We start from the raw sequence: 19,607 nt of genomic DNA, 5'->3' as shown, positions 1-19,607 counted from the left end.
ATCATTGGAATACATTTTGGAAATCTCCACTTTTAGAACGCCTACTTATTGTGATACCTGAAATCATTTCGAGCCCATATGATTCCTTAAGACATCCAAGTCGATGAATAGTCTCTAACACCTTTATTTTGCCAGTTCATTAAAATACTCGAGTTTTTTTAGCCTCATTTAAATGATTCTCGTTGGCATGCAACTTGTTCTAAGAAAAAAATGTGCCCAGGAATAGTCTGCCACATTTTTGTGTTAAATTGTCACTGCATTTGTTGATTCAAATTTTCTTTCCTCAACCTCGAAAATCAGTAAATTTCGGAGTACTGTTAATCTCATCGTATTTAGACAATACTGTGAGTTATTTGAATGTACTATGTTTCCTTTCTCTTTCTTTGAGGAATTTGGGGGTTGTTTTGCAACCTTACCGCCTATGTTAATTGATGTCTTTATGGTATTTTAAATTAGATAACTTCATAATTCATAATTCAAACATTACGGCCGCCAAAACTTTTTTTATTTTAAAATTATAGGCTTTAATGAATCCCATGAACACAGTTGGCAGCTTGAACTTGTTGCTGGATACAATGACTCTTGCCACACAGCCTCTTGACACATCTAGTCTTTTTTCATGGTTCCCATCTTCTCTAGTGCCTTTGTAGCTCTCAAAATAAAGAAATTGGTGGCACTTGAGGAGAGGATAAAATCTGTGATAAAAAGATGTACGAAGAAATGCTGCAAAGAGAAAAGCAGGAAAATGTTTCAAACCGAGAATGGAGGGAACATGTTTTCTTCAGAAGACTAACACCTAAAATTACTCCATTGTTTTACTCAATTGTTTTTCTTGCCAGAGAAAAAATTATAATGTAAAAAAAGTGGCGCACCCATTTTGACACTACTTTTCAAGCTAGTACCTCTTTCTACACCAGATTTGCTGTATGCTGGCAAATGCACAGAGTTTGTCAGTATCACATTGGTATGACTGAGACCTGGTGGGATGAAGCATGTGACTGGATTGTGAATTTAAATGGTTACAACCCTTGTTGCAGAAGCAATTCTATAAGGGAGGAACTAAAACACTAAATTTCAGACGTGCAAACTGTGACAGTATAAGGGCATCTCTGCAACATATTGAGTGGGAAATGCTTTTCACAGGGTTAAACACAGAACAAAAATGGGAAGTCTTTAAAATGCTGCTTAATAAATATACCTGTCAGTATATTCCACTTGTAAGCAAGGAATGTCGTTGCAAAGCAAAACCTTTTTGGTTCAATAGAAGCGTTGGTGTTGAGGTGGGTAAGAAAAGACCTGCTTTTAAGGCTTTCAAGTTAGCTGGTACAGCCGAATCATTTATAAGGTACAAGGAGGCCAATAAATCATGCAAAGAAGCTATAAGGCAAGCTAAAATTGATATAGAAAAGGATATTGCAGCAAGCAGTAAAAAAAAAATCCAAAATTATTTTTTTAAATGTGTTAATAGTAAAAAAATGAAGCAGGAAGGGGTGGAACCTTTACTATCAGAGGGGGTTCAGCTGGTTGATGAAAACAAAATAAAAGCGCAGATTCTGAACTCATATTTTTCATCTGTCTACACAAATGAGGAACCAGTTAATGAAGGTTTCCTTCTTAACAGTCCCAATTCTAGTAATACAACTAATGATGCATGGTTCACACATGAGGAAATTCAAAAGAGACTAGAACATGTTAAGATTAACAAAGGTCCGGGGCCAGATGGTATTCATCCCAGGGTAATTAGCGAGCTTAGCTCTGTGATTGCCAAACCTCTTTACTTAATTTTTCAGGACTCATTTAGATCTGGCATAGTGCCGAGAGACTGGCGAATTGCTAATGTGGTGCCTCTATTCAAAAAAGGATCCCGTTCTCAAAACTATAGGCCAGTTAGTCTGACGTCAGTGATAGGAAAGCTTTTTGAAGGGTTAATAATGGATAAGATACTGGACTTCATAGCAAATCATAATACTAATAGTTTGTGCCAGCATGGTTTTATGCGTAATAGATCTCGCCAGACTAACTTAATTTCTTTTTATGAGAATGTAAGTAGAGACCTGGATTCTGGGATGGCAGTGGATGTGATTTACTTAGACTTTGCTAAAGCATTTGATACAGTGCCACACAAAAGGTTACTGGTTAAATGAAGGAATGTTGGCCTGGAACATAGTATTTGTACCTGGATAGAGAACTGGCTAAAAGATAGACTACAAAGAGTGGTGGTAAATGGAACATTTTCTAATTGGACCAGTGTTGTTAGTGGAGTACCGCAGGGCTCTGTACTAGGTCCCTTGCTTTTCAACTTGTTTATTAATGACCTGGAGGTGGCCATTGAAAGTACTGTTTCTATTTGTGCAGATGAGACTAAATTGTGCAGAACTATAGGTACCACGCAGGATGCTGCCACTTTGCACAGTGATTTGTCTAAACTGGAAAACTGGGCAGCAAACTGGAAAATGAGGTTCAATGTTGATAAATGCAGGTTATGCACTTTGGCAAAAATAATATAAACGCAAGTTATACACTAAATGGCAGTGTGTTGGGAGTTTCCTTAAATGAGAAGGATCTTGGGGTCTTTGTAGATAACAAGTTGTCCAATTCTGGGCAGTGTCATTCTGTGGCTACTAAAGCAAATAAAGTTCTTGTATAAAAAAGGGCATTAACTCAAGGGATGAAAACATAATTATGTCTCATTATAGGTCCCTGGTGAGGCCTCATCTGGAGTATGGGGGCAGTTTTGGACTCCAGTCCTTAAGAGGGATATAAATGAGCTGGAGAGAGTGCAGAGACTAAGTGCAACTAAACTGGTTAGAGGGAGGGAAGAGTTAAATTATGAGGGGAGACTGACAAGGTTGGGGTTGTTTTCTCTGGGGGAAAAAAGGCGCTTGTGAGGGGACATGATTAGACTTTACAAGTACATTAGAGGACATTATAGACAAATAGCAGGGGACCTTTTTACCCATAAAGAGAATCACGTACCAGAGGCCTCCCCTTCAGACTAGAGGAAAAGAAGTTTCATTTAAAGGAACAGAGTAGGGGGTTCATCACAGTGAGGACAGTGAGGTTGGGGAATGCACTGCCGGGTGATGTTGTGATGCTGATTCAGTTAATGCCTTTAAGAATGGCTTGGATGATTTTTTGGACAGACATAATACAAAGGCTATTGTGATATTAAGCTCTATAGTTAATATAGATATGGGTATATATAATTTAATTAAAAGTAGGGAGGGGTATGTATATGGGGCTAGGTTTTCATTTGGAGGGGTTGAACTTGATGGACTTTGTCTTTTTTCAACCCAATTTAACTATGTAACTATGTAACATGGCTGCAAAGATTATACAGATTTATAAATGTGTTTGATTTTCCATGCCGTGGTGTTAAACTAGTGCCAATGTAAATTATAACTCTTACACAGATTTAGAAATATGTGTAAGAATAATCTCAATTTCCATGCTTTTTCTGCTAAAATTAACATTAGAGGTCATTTATGATGTGGAAGGTGGGGTGCAAATTGCAAAAAACAGGCATAATAACAGATTTCATTATGCACTTCTACCCTTTATGGATTTTGTTGTATAGTATTTGGCTACTAGATGTTCATTCTCAATCCTTAGTTCGTACATTGATTTTGCAGCCAGAGGATATAAGGCTGCAGACGGAAAGTTAATTAATTGAATGATATGATTAATTATTATCAAGCATCTAATCCACAGTGTAGAAACCTAAAAAATAAATTCTCAAAACCAATGTTCTTATGACAAAGTGTCCTTCTTCTGATGCACAACTCTAAATTAGTTCTCCTGGCTTCTTCTCACCATCTCAACTGCTTTTTGTGACAAAGGAGAGCAGTATTAGAACGTACCTGAAGATCATGAGAGAGGCAGCCATGAGTACGAGTGGTGACTCCTACTGTGTTTAGCGCATCATAGGCAAAGCTGTCTGAGCTCTTCACGAATATGTTACTCTTTATCCCAAACGTCATATTGGTGGAAACCAAGAGAGGCAAGACTGACTGTGAAGAGAGAAGGGTGGTAATAAGTCCTTGGAAAATGACAACGTTCTGCACAATGTTTTTCCTACTTTATGAAAAATGCTGAACCAAGAGAATCAGAATCACCACTATAGTCAGCTTGCTCGATCTCTAATGTCTCTATCTGATTACAGGTTGAGGCTAGCCTCAGTCTACTAGTACAAGCTAGGCATTGTAAGAATGTAATGTATCAAATTGTAAATAGAAACTGGGTGAGTTTTTTTTGTGATGAACTCTTATACCACACGTTAATATATCTGCCCCAAGCTGGTTGGTTAGACCTGTCTGGGTTCCCATATATTTAACTACATACAGTAAGCACAAAGCACAGCGATAACACAACTGATAACTGTAACTCCTCACACTTTGCATACCTCCCAACCGCCCCTCTTAGAAAGGACAATCCCGATTTGTGGACCCAAAAATAAGACTTTATGGTAAAGTGGCAAGTGTTTGGGTGATTTGGAGGCATGGTTGCATGCAGCTGGGCAGGCTGGGAACATGTCTACATTGTCCAGATTTTTCATTTGGGAACATTAAGTAGTATGCCTTTGTATAGGCTTATCCTACATGTATACCGTATATCAGTGATCCCCAACCAGTAGCCCGCGATGTTGCTCTCTGTGTCCTCAAAGCAGAAGCTTATTTTTGAATTCCAGGCTTGGAAGCAAGTTTTAATTGCATAAAAACTAAGTATAGTACCAAGTAGAGCCTCTTGTAGGCTGCCAGTCCACATAGGGGCAACCAAAGAGCCAATCACAGTCCTTATTTGGCACCCCAAGGGACTATTTTATGCTTGTGTTGCTCTCCAACTCTTTTTACATTTGAATGTGGCTCACGGGTAAAAAAAGGTTGGGGACCCCTGCCGTATATACTCGAGTATAAGCCGAGTTTTTCATCCCCCAAAATATGCTGAAAAACTCTACCTCGGCTTATACGCGGGTCAAGTTCAAAAACGGTCGCCGGCGTCCAAGAATAGTCGCCCGCCTCCAAAAATAGTCGCCGGCGTCCAAGAATAGTCTCCAAGAATATTCGCCGGCGTCCAAGAATGGTCGCCGGCATCCAAAAACGAGACGCCGGCACCTCCGATGGGAGCAGAAACCCTCAATTTTTTGATTGAAACTTACCAGAAGCTGCTGCATTTCTCACCCTCGGCTTATACTCGAGTCAATAAGCTTTCCCAGTTTTGGGAGGTAAAATTAGGTACCTCGGCTTATACTCGGGACGGCTTATACTCGAGTATATACGGTATGTCACCGTTCAGCACCTATAAACCTCTAAAGATTAAAGAGAAAACCAAAAAATATGAATATAAACTGTAGTAATTTCATAAGATAATAATTCCTTACATATTCTTCCTGCAATCCGTATAACACGCATGAGCTCATTTATAAACACGGGACAAATTTCCTCTCTGTGCTCCATATTGCCTGCCAATGTGCCAAAGTGGGCCCACCAGGTTTCTCACAGTTCCCAGCGTGCCAGTCCGACTCCGTTTCCCCCAGTAGGGTTGGAAACGATGAAATGAGTTCACAAACCCTATAACACCAGCCTGCTGCTGGTTTCTTGTTATAGAAATGACTGAAAGCTCCAGTATTCCATTTCTTCTGATTGTAGGAGCTGCCTCTGCACAGGAAGATTTACCTGGACTCTGATTCCTTGGGAACTGTATTCTGTTTGCAGGCATCGAGAGAAGTAATCCACAAAGACCTATGGAAAAGAAAAACAAGGAAAATTATACGAGAGTGAAATAGAATGAGAGACATATTTAGCTCAAGAAGAACTAAATAATAATAATATGGTATGAAACAAAGAAATATTTTATGTGACCCACCAATTCTTAGGTGCTTTGGATATCGGTCGGCTCGGGGATCACACACATTTGAACATTAAATCTGCCAATATAAAATGTTGGCCATAGACCCTTTTCACTACCTGCTGTTATAATCATTTGTGCTCGTTGCACCAAAGATCAGAAGAATGTAAAGATGCCAATAATGCGTGTGGCCCATCATACGATCTTTGTCCGTTGGGCCCGTGGCCTGATCAGTTGGAGAGCACTGGGATTTCTATAGCTGCCTTTTAGTGGCGTGTAGGTCTGGAAAAACAACCTGCATCCGACCTTAACCCACAAAACCTTATCCCACACCTGACCATAACCTGCTAATTGTTGCCGTTGTAGGACTCATGCCCAACCCTTACCCACGTCTTCTCTCTTTGCACCCTATTTCTGTACCAGCCTGTGCTTCCAAGACAGGGAATCTTTGAGAGCAGTGGATTAATGTACTTCCCCGGTCTGACCTGCACTCAACCCTAACCTGCCCAACTGGTGGTCAACCAGCAGTTCATCATGTGTTTCAGGTCAACCATGGCTCATTGCATAGAAACTCCATGACAGTCTAATTAAAACAAAAGAGCAACTCCACATGTAGAGAAGGATTGTTCTGGATGCACAATTAGCTGTAGCTTAATTATTTCAATGATCTGTTCAGCCTTATCAATCTTTTTATTTCCATCCTGCGACTGAAAACAATTTATGGTTGTCACTGACCCCAGTAACCAATAGACAAGACATACTAACATAGTAAGTTAGGTTGAAAAGACACACGTCCATCAAGTATAACCTTTTGACTGTATTTTAATCTGCCTAGCTGTTAGTTGTGAGATTCAAGTAATACAACCTTAGAATATTACAGTCTGCATCACATCACCCTTAAAGTTAATTTTAAAGTGAGCTGCACCCCTTTAAGTGAGAAAGGCATACTGTGCATCCCCTGTTTTGAGTGAATCCATGGGTCCTTAGTCCAGTTTGGGAATTTGTACCTTAGTTGAACTGTACACTGCAATCATGGGGTAGGGAAGAGTTCCAGCTTCAGAGGCGATATTGATGATAAGACCTTTCTTCCTAAGAGAAAGAGAAGGATGGCCGGTGACATTGAGTACATGTTTAACATCCACCCTACTAGGTTTTGAAGACACTTATACAGCCTTATACAGATGTTGCTGAAATACATTTCCCAGCACTTCATTACACACCTTTGCGTCAGGTGCCCCATGGTTGCCTCTCATGTTATCAAAGACATAGTCACATAGGGGTGGTACACGGATACAATGAACCTTATACTTACTTCTTCAGCATGTCTGGAAGCACAATGTTGGTCATCTGCAGAAAAAAATGTTAGACAGTCACTATAGCATCATTGTGTCACCCTATAAGGGGAGGGCCTTCTGTTGGCTTCATAGTGCCTCCCTTACAGGGGGTTGAACCTTCTGAAGTGGAGGGGAAAACTCACAGCCCCTTCTGTCTGTGTGGCCCTACCATGGGAGTGTTGGTCCCTTCAAGAGGATCTAAAAGTCTCTTACGTGCAATACGGACATGACGTTGCAGTTGATGACCTCTATTACCCGCTGTGGGAAAATAAGAGAAAATAAATGAGGTTAGGATATAAGGCAGGGCCTGTTTACTTGGTAAATAATTCTGAAGGTTGACTAATCTGGCAGTTCATATCCAATAAGTCTCACAGCCCTGCCCAAACCAGGCCCATATTTGTTTTTCCCCTTTGGCAGCAGCTCCATTTAATATTAGATTTTCCTCCGGTCCTCTCATCACAAGCAGAGTAACAATATTATTACCCTTTGGTGCGAAAGGGCAACTGTTGATAATATTGTCAGTAACCCTTTTATAAGGCTGGTAAAATATAGGCGAGGTGGCAACCCTAGGGTGACATGGGGGGGGCTAAACCACACACATACATGGTCCTCACTATATATACTGCATGGTTAGCCATGGACTCTCTGTCTGACCATTCACATTGAGATTTAGTGAAACATACTGTCATAAATTTTTTTTAAATTAATATTATTAAGCCTTTCAGTCCTGTGTCTCTGTGAGTTCATCGGCATTTCTAGTTCCTATTGACCTCTGCACAGCAAATGCCATAGTCGGCAGGATTATTTGGCAATGCTGTTGGTAGTTGAACTCATGAAGAAAAAAAATGTATTTCATTGGGATTCATTGGTGTGTTGGAACTGCCAACTGGTGGTGGACAGACAGTTTGGTATAGTGTTGGCACATCTGTTACTTGTCTGATGTAGAATTAAATGTTGCCCGTCTGAAAGAATGCATAAAAAGCAAACTGAAACCTCTTACCCAGCTTCTAAAACTGTGACTTTTTTTAGAGGCCTGAAACCTCCAACATTTTTGGATTTGATGCCCAAAACCTCCGACTTTTTTGGATTTGACACCTGAAAGCCACTAAATCTTCGGAATGAATCGCATATCAATGGGACATTTGCCATTGACTTCTACATGAACTCGGCAGGTCTGAGTTAGAGTACTTTTTCATTCTGACTTTTAACACCATAATTTTTTTACTATGAAAAAATTGTGTTTTTCCCCTTTAAAAGTCTGACCAGCAAAAAATGGACTTTAATAAATAATCCCCAAGACCCAGCACACAGAAACCCAGTAAAATTAACAAAAACCATGGTTGCCACTAGGTGGCAAATGTGCACAAGGAGTCAGAATGATGATGTAAGTGGATCCAATATGGCCCCTGCAATCTTGAAAACGAGGAGGATTTTCTTGGGCTCTTATTTTTTAAAAGTAAGGAGATTTCAGGGAATAAAATGCAGCAGTTAGCAGGAGGCTGGGGTGGACTTTTGTGAAGGTGGCCATACACTGGCCAATAAAAGCTGCTGACTCGTCTGTATTCAACTTTTATTGGCCCGTGTATGTGGCCCTTCAAAAAGGCTTTCCCGATCAATATCTGGTCGAAAGTGGGCCAGATGTTGATCGGGCAGGGCTTAAAATCCAGTTGGATCGCATCTGTTCGTTGATGTGGTCCCACAACTCAACCACCTGTACTATGATCCCATCGTTGGGCCCTAAGGATCGGTCCGATATTTCCCACCTCAAGGTGGGCATATTGGGGAGAGATCTGCTCACTCTGTCTATGGCCACCTTTAGACGAAGTGCAGGTTTAGGGACTTTCCTTGTTCTTTAAGTAGAGTCTATGTATTACAACATGTAATTCCATTTGATCTTCGTGCTTGGGTACCCTGTCCTCTGCTTTGAGCAACGGTACCAACCCTAAAGTTGATAACCACTACTGCAAGATTATGTCATTGTAGGAAGCCTGAATTCATCCTGCACCCTGGGTAGAAGACCCCCAATAAACATAGTCAGCTACAGGTCCTTTTTGGGGAGGTTCTTACTGTACAAAACTGACTGGACTGGCTATTCTCGCCAAATGTTTCCCATAGGATCAGCTGTCATTGGTTTCAACGTAATCAAGATCCTGGCTCGTACCTAAAGTAGTCTACCTATACTGCTATCTAATTGGCCCACCATGCATGCCTCAGTTTGGTGGAAGTTTTATTCCCAATTCTGAATTTGCGACTGGTGCTAATCCCTTTTGACTGTGAAAGGTGGCTCATGAGAACTTATTAGGGTTGGTATTCATTCTAATGGAGATCAGGCACATAGCTTTAGAAGACCCAGAGACTTTCCATCTGTGACCAACACAGCCAAAGTCACATGACTGAATACCAGCAATGTATATCACCAATGGCATGAAGGTCCTATCTCTGGGCTTTCCTGCTCTGCAGTAAGGGCAGGGACACACGTGAAGATTCGGGGAGATTCGTAGCCGGCGACAAATCACCTCTTCTTCAGATGACTAATCTCAACGAACTGCCTTCCCACTGGCTAGAATCTAAATTGCCGGTGGGATGGCAGAGCGATTCATTTTCCAAAGTTGCTTCAAGAGGAAACTTCGGGCAGAAAAAGAAAGGATTCCGAGTGCCATCCTGCCGGTGATGGCATCCTAGCCAGCGGGAAGGCAGTCCGGGAAGATTAGTCGTCCAAGGAGAGGCGATTTGTTGCTAGGGTTGCCATCTGGCCGGTATTTTACCGGCCTGGTCGGTAAAAATGATGATCAATCCCAATGTTATTAAAAAAAGATAGATCTATTTTTTTCCAGAAAAGGTGGCAACCCTATTTGTCGCCAGGTGACTAAATCTCCCCAAATCTCCATGTATGTTTCTGCCCTAAGAGAACATCTCCTTATTTTAAAGCCAAACAACCTTGATTATCTCTGTTTTCAGATACATCAAGTTAATGATTGAATACATAGTAGCTAGTGCCATGGAGTGAGAATCATGGCAAAATGTTTAGTTGCCATTATTGTAGTCACACCATATACTGTGCGAAAGTAAGAGAATGCAGACTCACTTACTTTTGCCACACACAGAAATGTTATTGGATCATGTTTTTCAATAAATACATGGCCAAATATAATAATTTGTTTCATTTGTTTAACTAGGTTTCCTTCATCTACTTTTATTACTTGTTTGAAAATCAGATGATGTTATAGAAAAATTGTAAAGGGTTCAAAAACTTTCACCCACCACTGTATTCCCAACTACTCCCAACAACCAGGAAGCTGGCTGAATGATAGAGCAGAAGAAGGCATGTATAGTAAGACTAATGGTAAATCATGTCTGATATCTGGCTGATACTAGGGTCACAAATCAACAAATTAGCAGTTCTGGAGAGAGGCGTCATAAAAAATAATTGAGAATGAACTAAAACATGGAGGTCTGCATGGACCATAAATGCTGCTTACCTTTTTAACATTTGGAACATCAAGGAATCTGGCTGCATTATCAGAATATGTCATCCCAACATTATTTACTGTAACAGAGAAGAAGCATAGGGTGTAAAGTAAAGGTGGTCAGACAACAGTTGCCCATTGTGACCAATGCTGAGCTATACAAGTCCATGTTGTTTGGCTGAAGGAATGTGCTTTCCCCTTTTTCACACAGTTCCCCATTTTCAGGGTAGAATTGGCAGTGAGGGACATGGAATGTTGCTCAGCCACCCTGAAGGTACATTGTGGAGAAACCGGTTCATCCCAAGGGGTCTGGAAAAAAACTCCCTCTGCTAAGGTGGTTGTTGTTGAGTAAGCAGCATGTGTAGCTCCTGGCTAGGGGCATTTTTCTTCTGAGACATTGGGGTTCACTATGGCTGTGTCAGGACCCCCCTGGACTTTCTCCTAGCTGCTGTAGGAAGGCTCTTTCCAAAATCCATTAATCCCCAATAACAAAGTAAAATGTGTCCCTGCTTTGTGCCAGTTTCCGAGACGTTGCACATTGTGTGATCATCATGGTGCCTGACTAGTCAGCTGCAAACCATATGGTTGGCCATACACATGGGGGTCATATGCTTTTCCCTAGGGTGCAAGTGCTAGGGCATTAAGGAGCACAATTGCCCCCCCCCCGGAAAGTTGCACTTTGTACCCCTCTTGGATAGAGCATTGCCAAAGGCTTGGACTCTTTTTGGACTTTGCACCCCTCTTCGAGGGAAATTTGACTCTTTTTGCACTTTGCACAGTGCCTTCTGCAATTCACCTTCTCATCTGCCACCAACAAGCAGAACTGGCAGTTTGGATAGATCAGCTGCAATGTAATGGTAAAACAGGGTGCTTGGCTGAACCCTAAGGACATGGATGGTACAGTACATTTGGCCAAATCTGGTCATGTATGTCCAGCTCTAGATTGCATTCTCAGTCTGTCTTGGTTGGATAGATACACCACCCTACACCCTAATGTGCAGATAAGAGACCACCTTATTTCAAGTGAGTAACCAAACTTATAAACACATGCTCACAAAGAAAGAGCGAAAGAGACGAGACATACTGGGGAAGGAGGAGGAAGTTACAGATCCATGGATTACTGAAGCAGCCAGGCTTATCTAAAATGCAGTTGTAGAAAAAAGAACTCCTTCTTCTTCTGCCGCTCTTCATGCAGGAGTCAGATGTTGATTGACAGATCTAATATATCTTTCCTGAGGGGCTCCCTTTCCTAACAGATGTGTTAGAGTTCACTCAATTCCAGCACAAACGAAATCTAACAAAATAACTGACTCTGGCACATAGCCTGCATCTAGAGAGACAGGATTTCTAGTCAGCCCTAATACATCTTCTAGGCAAAAGGAGACCCCCAAAGGCTGTATTACACCTAGGGGCCAATTCACCAAGCTCGAGTGAAGGATTCGAAGTAAAAAAACTTCGAATTTCGAAGTGTTTTTTGGGCTACTTCGACCATTGAATGGGCTACTTCGACCTTTGACTTCGAATCGAAGGATTCGAACTAAAAATCGTTCGACTATTCGACTATTCGATAGTCGAAGTACTGTCTCTATAAGAAAAAACTTCGACCCCCTAGTTCGCCATCTAAAAGCTACCGAACCCAATGTTAGCCTATGGGGAAGGTCCCCATAGGCTTTCCTAAATTTTTTTGGTCGAAGGATAATCGTTCGATCGTTGGATTAAAATCCTTCGAATCGTTCGATCCGAAGGATTTAATCGTTCGATCGGACGATTATTCCTTCGATCAAACTATTTGCGCTAAAATCCTTCGACTTCGATATTCGAAGTCGAAGGATTTTAATTCCCAGTCGAATATCGAGGGTTAATTAACCCTCGATATTCGACGCTTGGTGAATCGGCCCCCTAATCTCACTCCGACTCTTGCATGAAGAGAGAGGCGATGGGAGGAGAATTGTGAAGACTAACTTAATTATTCCAGAAACATTACAGAATTTTTATTATTTTTAGAAATTTACATATTTCGGTGTGGTGAAGCTTATATTACATTTTCATTTGGATAGTTACCATTTAAGGTTGTAAATCTCACCGTGGGCCTCAGGTTCATATATACACCATATCTGGCTGTATATTGTTAGTCTTTTTTAAATTATAATATTTATACTTTTGCATTGTGTATCTCTGGCCTAAATGACAAATATTGAATCATTGTGTTGGATCTATATTACCCAGGATTCCTATATCCAGTCCCTTCAGACCTTCCTCTATGGGTGTGTAGATCCCAACATCTCCTGTGAAGTCTGCCTGGATTATCTTGGTCTTGCGCCCGCTCTTCTGTTCTAATGAGTAGAAGGACAAGACAGGAGAAGAATGGTGAGATTCAGTGCTAATAAATCCTAGACTGACCTAGAAATATCTGTTAATAATACACTTAACTGTGGCAAGCAATGCCAGGAAGGTTCTGTCCTGTATTAAAGGGGTATAGATTTACGTTTGGGGTTCTCTCACCTTTACAAAGGGGTCTCACCTACAATAGGAGTGCAGTTTTGGTTTCCAGTGCTTAAAAGGGTCATTAGTCATAGAAAAAGTACAGAGAAGAGCGACTAAGCTGATAAAGGGAATGGAAGGGATCAGTTATGGGGAAAGACAAGTTGGGATTGTTACACTGGAGAAGAGACAGTTAAGGGGGATATGATCACTATATATAAATATATAAGGGGATATGATCACTATATATAAATATATAAGGGGATATGATCACTATATATAAATATATAAAGGGGATATGATCACTATATATAAATATATAAGGGGATATGATCACTATATATAAATATATAAAGGGGAATATGATCACTATATATAAATATATAAGGGGATATGATCACTATATATAAATATATAAGGGGGATATGATCACTATATATAAATATATAAGGGGGATATGATCACTATATATAAATATATAAGGGGATATGATCACTATATATAAATATATAAGGGGAATATGATCACTATATATAAATATATAAGGGGATATGATCACTATATATAAATATATAAGGGGGATATGATCACTATATATAAATATATAAGGGGATATGATCACTATATATAAATATATAAGGGGATATGATCACTATATATAAATATATAAGGGGGATATGATCACTATATATAAATATATAAGGGGATATGATCACTATATATAAATATATAAGGGGGTAATGATCACTATATATAATGTATAAGGGGATATGATCACTATATATAAATAAATAAGGGGGGTATGATCACTATATATAAATGTATAAGGGGATATGATCACTATATATAATATAGTAAGGGGATATGATCATTATATATAATATAAAGGGAGGATTGATCACTATATATAAATATATAAGGGGCCCTATGATCATATATATAAATATATAAGGGGATATGATCATATATTATAAATATATAAGGGGAATATGATCACTATATATAAATATATAAGGGGATATGATCACTATATATAAATAATAAGGGGGAATATGATCACTATATATAAATATATAAGGGGGATATGATCACTATATATAAATATATAAGGGGATATGATCACTATATATAAATATATAAGGGGATATGATCACTATATATAATATATAAGGGGATATGATCACTATATATAAATATATAAGGGGAATATGATCACTATATATAAATATATAAGGGGATATGATCACTATATATAATATATAAGGGGATATGATCACTATATATATAATATATAAGGGGAATATGATCACTATATATAATATATAAGGGGATATGATCACTATATATAAATATATAGGGGAATATGATCACTATATATAAATATATAAGGGGATATGATCACTATATATAAATATATAAGGGGGATATGATCACTATATATAAATATATAAGGGGATATGATCACTATATATAAATATATAAGGGGATATGATCACTATATATAAATATATAAGGGGAATATGATCACTATATATAAATATATAAGGGGGGACAGTAATGAAATAGAGAGACAAATAAATGGAGTTATTCTCCTTCCTGTGGCCCAGCCTGATGTAGGGTAGGATTGATCTGGAGAACCTGATGGACATCTGACTTTCTCAACCTCTTTCACTTCTATATATTTATTATAAACTCTACATATCCAGCTTTGGGTCATAATTCACAATAATTCAGCCCCTTACCGATCCCTTCTGCCACTCGCTGCAGCTTCTCCACATTCCGACTGATGAGCACAATGTCAAACCCCCTCCGGGCCAACTAGAGACAAAATGTGATTATAAGAGAATTTTTCGTACGGAACCGAAACCAGCCCAAAGGTAAATGCTTACCTCTTCTGCATATGATTTGCCAATCCCATCAGTTGCTCCTGTTACCACTAAAATACAATGGAAAGAGATCTATTAGTGGGTCCATTATCCCTGTATAACTCAGCCTGCAGCCTTGTGCCTTTATATGGTCACAGAACCCCTCAGTGACTTCTAATATCCTTATCATTTACAGTAGGGGGTACATTATCCCTTATAATACATGAGTGATACTCAGAGTTCCCTGTATAACTCAGCCTGCAGCCTTGTGCCTTTATATGGTCACAGAACAACCCCTCAGTGACTTCTAATATTCTTATCATTTACAGTAGGGGGTACATTATCCCTTATAATACATGAGTGATACTCAGAGTTCCCTGTATAACTCAGCCTGCAGCCTTGTGTCTTTATATGGTGACAGAACAACCCCTCAGTGACTTCTAATATCCTTATCATTTACAGTAGGGGGTACATTATCCCTTATAATACATGAGTGATACTCAGAGTTCCCTGTATAACTCAGCCTGCAGCCTTGTGCCTTTATATGGTCACAGAACAACCCCTCAGTGACTTCTAATATCCTTATCATTTACAGTAGGGGGTACATTATCCCTTATAATACATGAGTGATACTCAGAGTTCCCTGTATAACTCAGCCTGCAGCCTTGTGTCTTTATATGGTCACAGAACAACCCCTCAGTGACTTCTAATATCCTTATCATTTACAGTAGGGGGTACATTATCCCTTATAATACATGAGTGATACTCAGAGTTCCCTGTATAACTCAGCCTGCAGCCTTGTGCCTTTATATGGTCACAGAACCTCTCAGTGACTTCTAATATCCTTATCATTTACAGTAGGGGGTACATTATCCCTTATAATACATGATTGATACTCAGAGTTCCCTGTATAACTCAGCCTGCAGCCTTGTGTCTTTATATGGTCACAGAACAACCCCTCAGTGACTTCTAATATCCTTATCATTTACAGTAGGGGGTACATTATCCATAATAATACATGAGTGATACTCAGAGTTCCCTGTATAACTCAGCCTGCAGCCTTGTGTCTTTATATGGTCACAGAACAACCCCTCAGTGACTTCTAATATCCTTATCATTTACAGTAGGGGGTACATTATCCCTTATAATACATGAGTGATACTCAGAGTTCCCTGTATAACTCAGCCTGCAGCCTTGTGTCTTTATATGGTCACAGAACAACCCCTCAGTGACTTCTAATATCCTTATCATTTACAGTAGGGGGTACATTATCCCTTATAATACATTAGTGACACTCAGAGTTCCCTGTATAACTCAGCCTGCAGCCTTGTGCCTTTATATGGTCACAGAACAACCCCTCAGTGACTTCTAATATCCTTATCATTTACAGTAGGGGGTACATTATCCCTAATAATACATGAGTGATACTCAGAGTTCCCTGTATAACTCAGCCTGCAGCCTTGTGTCTTTATATGGTCACAGAACAACCCCTCAGTGACTTCTAATATCCTTATCATTTACAGTAGGGGGTACATTATCCCTTATAATACATGAGTGATACTCAGAGTTCCCTGTATAACTCAGCCTGCAGCCTTGTGTCTTTATATGGTCACAGAACAACCCCTCAGTGACTTCTAATATCCTTATCATTTACAGTAGGGGGTACATTATCCTTATAATACATGAGTGATACTCAGAGTTCCCTGTATAACTCAGCCTGCAGCCTTGTGCCTTTATATGGTCACAGAACAACCCCTCAGTGACTTCTAATATCCTTATCATTTACAGTAGGGGGTACATTATCACATATAATAAATGAGTGATACTCAGAGCTGTATAATCCTGTATAATAAAGGAAAGGCAGCTGGAGACCATTAGACACAGTCAGGGCTGTTACCGTCACATGATCTGGTAAAATAGCGGTTACCTGCCCAAACCTGCCCAACCTGTATAACTCAGCCCAGTTGCTGTTGACAAAAGTATCTGTTAAGCTGCTTATATTTGCTGCACTGCTGGTTCTCATTCATGAAACAATTGTGCAGAAGTCGGCTTATTGGGAGACCAGTATAAGAAGGCGCGTGCGCTACACAAATGATGAGATTCTGTGAGAAACATTCCGTCTCTGCTGCAGGTTTTGTATTAACTTGTCTGTGTGGACATTAACCCGCCAGGGCAAACTGCCAGTTATTGTAGAAACACAAGGGGCGGGCGTGTTACTGCCTGCTCTGTGCTGATGCTGCTACTGTGGATACAGGGTATGGGGCAGTGCTGTGTAAGGGGTAGGGGTGGTAATGCTGCTGCCTGCACTGTAATCAGAGTTGTGATGTTGCCAGTGCAGACACATATGCAGTAGCGCAGTTACATACAGTGAGTGACTTACCTGCCCAGGTTCCATACTGGCTGAGGTTGGGCTTCCACCAGTGGGAGAGAAAGTGGGCTCTGAAGCCACAGAGAATCCTCCAGCCCTGGGTGATGGCCAGATAGGCCACGGTGATCACCCCAATGAGGGCAAAGCCCTGGGAGAGGCAGCCCTCCTCCTCCTGCACAGCCATGATCCTGCTCTGGACAGATTGGGGCAGGGTGCAAAACGAATGAGCCTTCCTGGGTCACTGACTCCGCCTCCTGCTTAGAATCTGACACTTGGAAGCATTAAGTGATTGGGCTGGGCCCCGGCACCCATAGTCATCCCTCCCCTTTCTGGCAATGGGTGGCTGCTGCTTCCATCCATACACTCCAATACAGCATTGAATTAGTGCTGCAAGGGATCCCACAATTCCATGATTTATTCAGCCTGCTAAACACGAGTGCTGGCCCTTTAACAAATCACACTATGGTCTCTATTGTGAACTTGAGGAGAAGAAGGTTTTAATTACACATTTGGGATTATATGGTGAATAATGTACCCCCTGTTGTCACATATAAGGATATGATAAGTCACCATGACGATATAAAGGCGTGAACAAGCTCAGGGTGAGTGGCACCCAGTTGGTATCACGTGTCATCTACAAGGAGGAGGCCATTGTCCTGCTCCCCCACAGGCAAAATATCTGACCCCAAACTTCCACCCTCCCTATATTCGGCGCTTATAGTACTAATTCATAAAACAGGCAAAAACCCAGATTTATGTGACTCTTATCGGCCGATCTCATTGATCAACACTGACGCAAAATTACTGGCCAGAGTGCTCGCCACTAGACTTCTGAAAGTTATAACAACAATAATACACCCTGATCAGTCAGGTTTTATGCCAAGTAAATCTACTACCATTCATTTACGTAGGCTTTATACAAACTTGCAACTCGAGCAAGATAACACCGGTTCAAGGGTGATAGTGTCTTTAGACTCCGCTAAAGCCTTCGACACCGTAGATTGGCTCTATCTATGGGAGACGCTCAAGGCCTTTGGTTTCGGACCTAAATTTATATCTTGGACACAATTGCTATACGCAGAACCCACTGCACAAGTCCGCATCAATAACAATATTTCTAAACCCTTCAAACTGCACCGAGGCACTTGTCAGGGTTGCCCGCTATCCCCCCTGCTCTTCGCTGTAGCGATAGAACCCCTTGCAATAGCGATACGCAAGGCTGACATAATCCATTGTCTGCGCTACAAGACTTGGGAAGAGCGTATTGCCTTGTATGCGGACGATATACACCTGTTTTTGGCAGATCCCGGCCCATCACTTCAGGCAGCTTTGGATATTATTCGAGACTTTGGTAGTCACTCTGGTCTAAAATCAACTGAGACAAGTCCCTTATAATGCCAATTGACAATATTCCCTCTCAGCAGCAAATAACAGCCTTAATGGGCGTCCAAAATAAAATATCTGGGAAATCCACATATCACCGAAGGAATCAGAGTTTCGAGATCTTAATCTATCTCCACAATTGGCGAAATTCACAACAGCAGTCACACAGTGGCGAAAACTTCCACTTACCATGTGGGGTAGGATCAACATTTTCAAGATGATTTATCTCCCAAAATTTCTGCCCCAACAGCTATACCAAAAGAGTTTTTTAGAAAGCTCAACACGGAGCTATTAACCTTCATATGGGCTGGGAAACAGCCTAGAATCTCTTGGAAATCCCTTACAGCGCCCACATCACGTGGGGGTCTTAGTCTTCCTGATCTATGGTTGCACTACATAGCGGCACAACTGTCCCACATTCAAGAGCGGTTCAATCCCAATGCTGAAACCCCTAATATGCTTCTACACAAACTAAAATTAGGCTCATTAGAGTCTTTAATCCACTGTCCTATGCGTAAATTGAAGGATTCAAACCCAATGCCTCCTTTCCTTCGGACACCATATCTGGCCTGGCAAATCGCCCTGCGGATGTACAAAATCTCCCCATTTCTGATTTCGCCATACACCCCTCTTTGGGGCAACTCACATCTCACGCACTTCCGCAATCTCCCAGATTTTATTTACTGGACCAAGTTACAAGTCAAAACTCTGGGTGACCTACTGGATTAAGGTGCCTTTCCATCTCCAGCTACAGGAGAGGCTGCTGGGTACTCCCATAGACCAGTTTAGATATATGCAACTGAAACATGCATTCAATGCTCAATTTAGGGGATACAACCCAATAATGCACAAATTTGGCATTGGA

The 19,607-nt window shown here is 40.6% G+C and overlaps 1 protein-coding gene across 1 annotated transcript; it reads right to left on the bottom strand.

The window, feature by feature from the left end:
• Positions 1–505: 505 nt before the first annotated feature.
• Positions 506–17,758, bottom strand: XB5863530.L (estradiol 17-beta-dehydrogenase 12-B-like L homeolog; the record flags this gene model as incomplete). The annotated part of the gene is given in 11 exon segments (NM_001092608.1): positions 506–723; positions 3,861–4,010; positions 5,673–5,738; positions 6,852–6,933; positions 7,157–7,191; positions 7,392–7,436; positions 10,658–10,725; positions 12,868–12,978; positions 14,869–14,944; positions 15,016–15,062; positions 17,372–17,758. Coding segments are annotated over 11 exon segments (969 nt in total). The 3' UTR covers positions 506–606.
• Between the last annotated feature and the right edge of the window lie 1,849 nt (positions 17,759–19,607).

This window comes from Xenopus laevis, chromosome 3S (assembly GCF_017654675.1).
Source record: "Xenopus laevis strain J_2021 chromosome 3S, Xenopus_laevis_v10.1, whole genome shotgun sequence".
In the NCBI taxonomy this organism is placed as follows: Eukaryota; Metazoa; Chordata; class Amphibia; order Anura; family Pipidae; genus Xenopus; species Xenopus laevis.
Note: the sequence above shows the minus strand (reverse complement) of the source record. Positions and strands in the feature narration are given on the sequence as shown.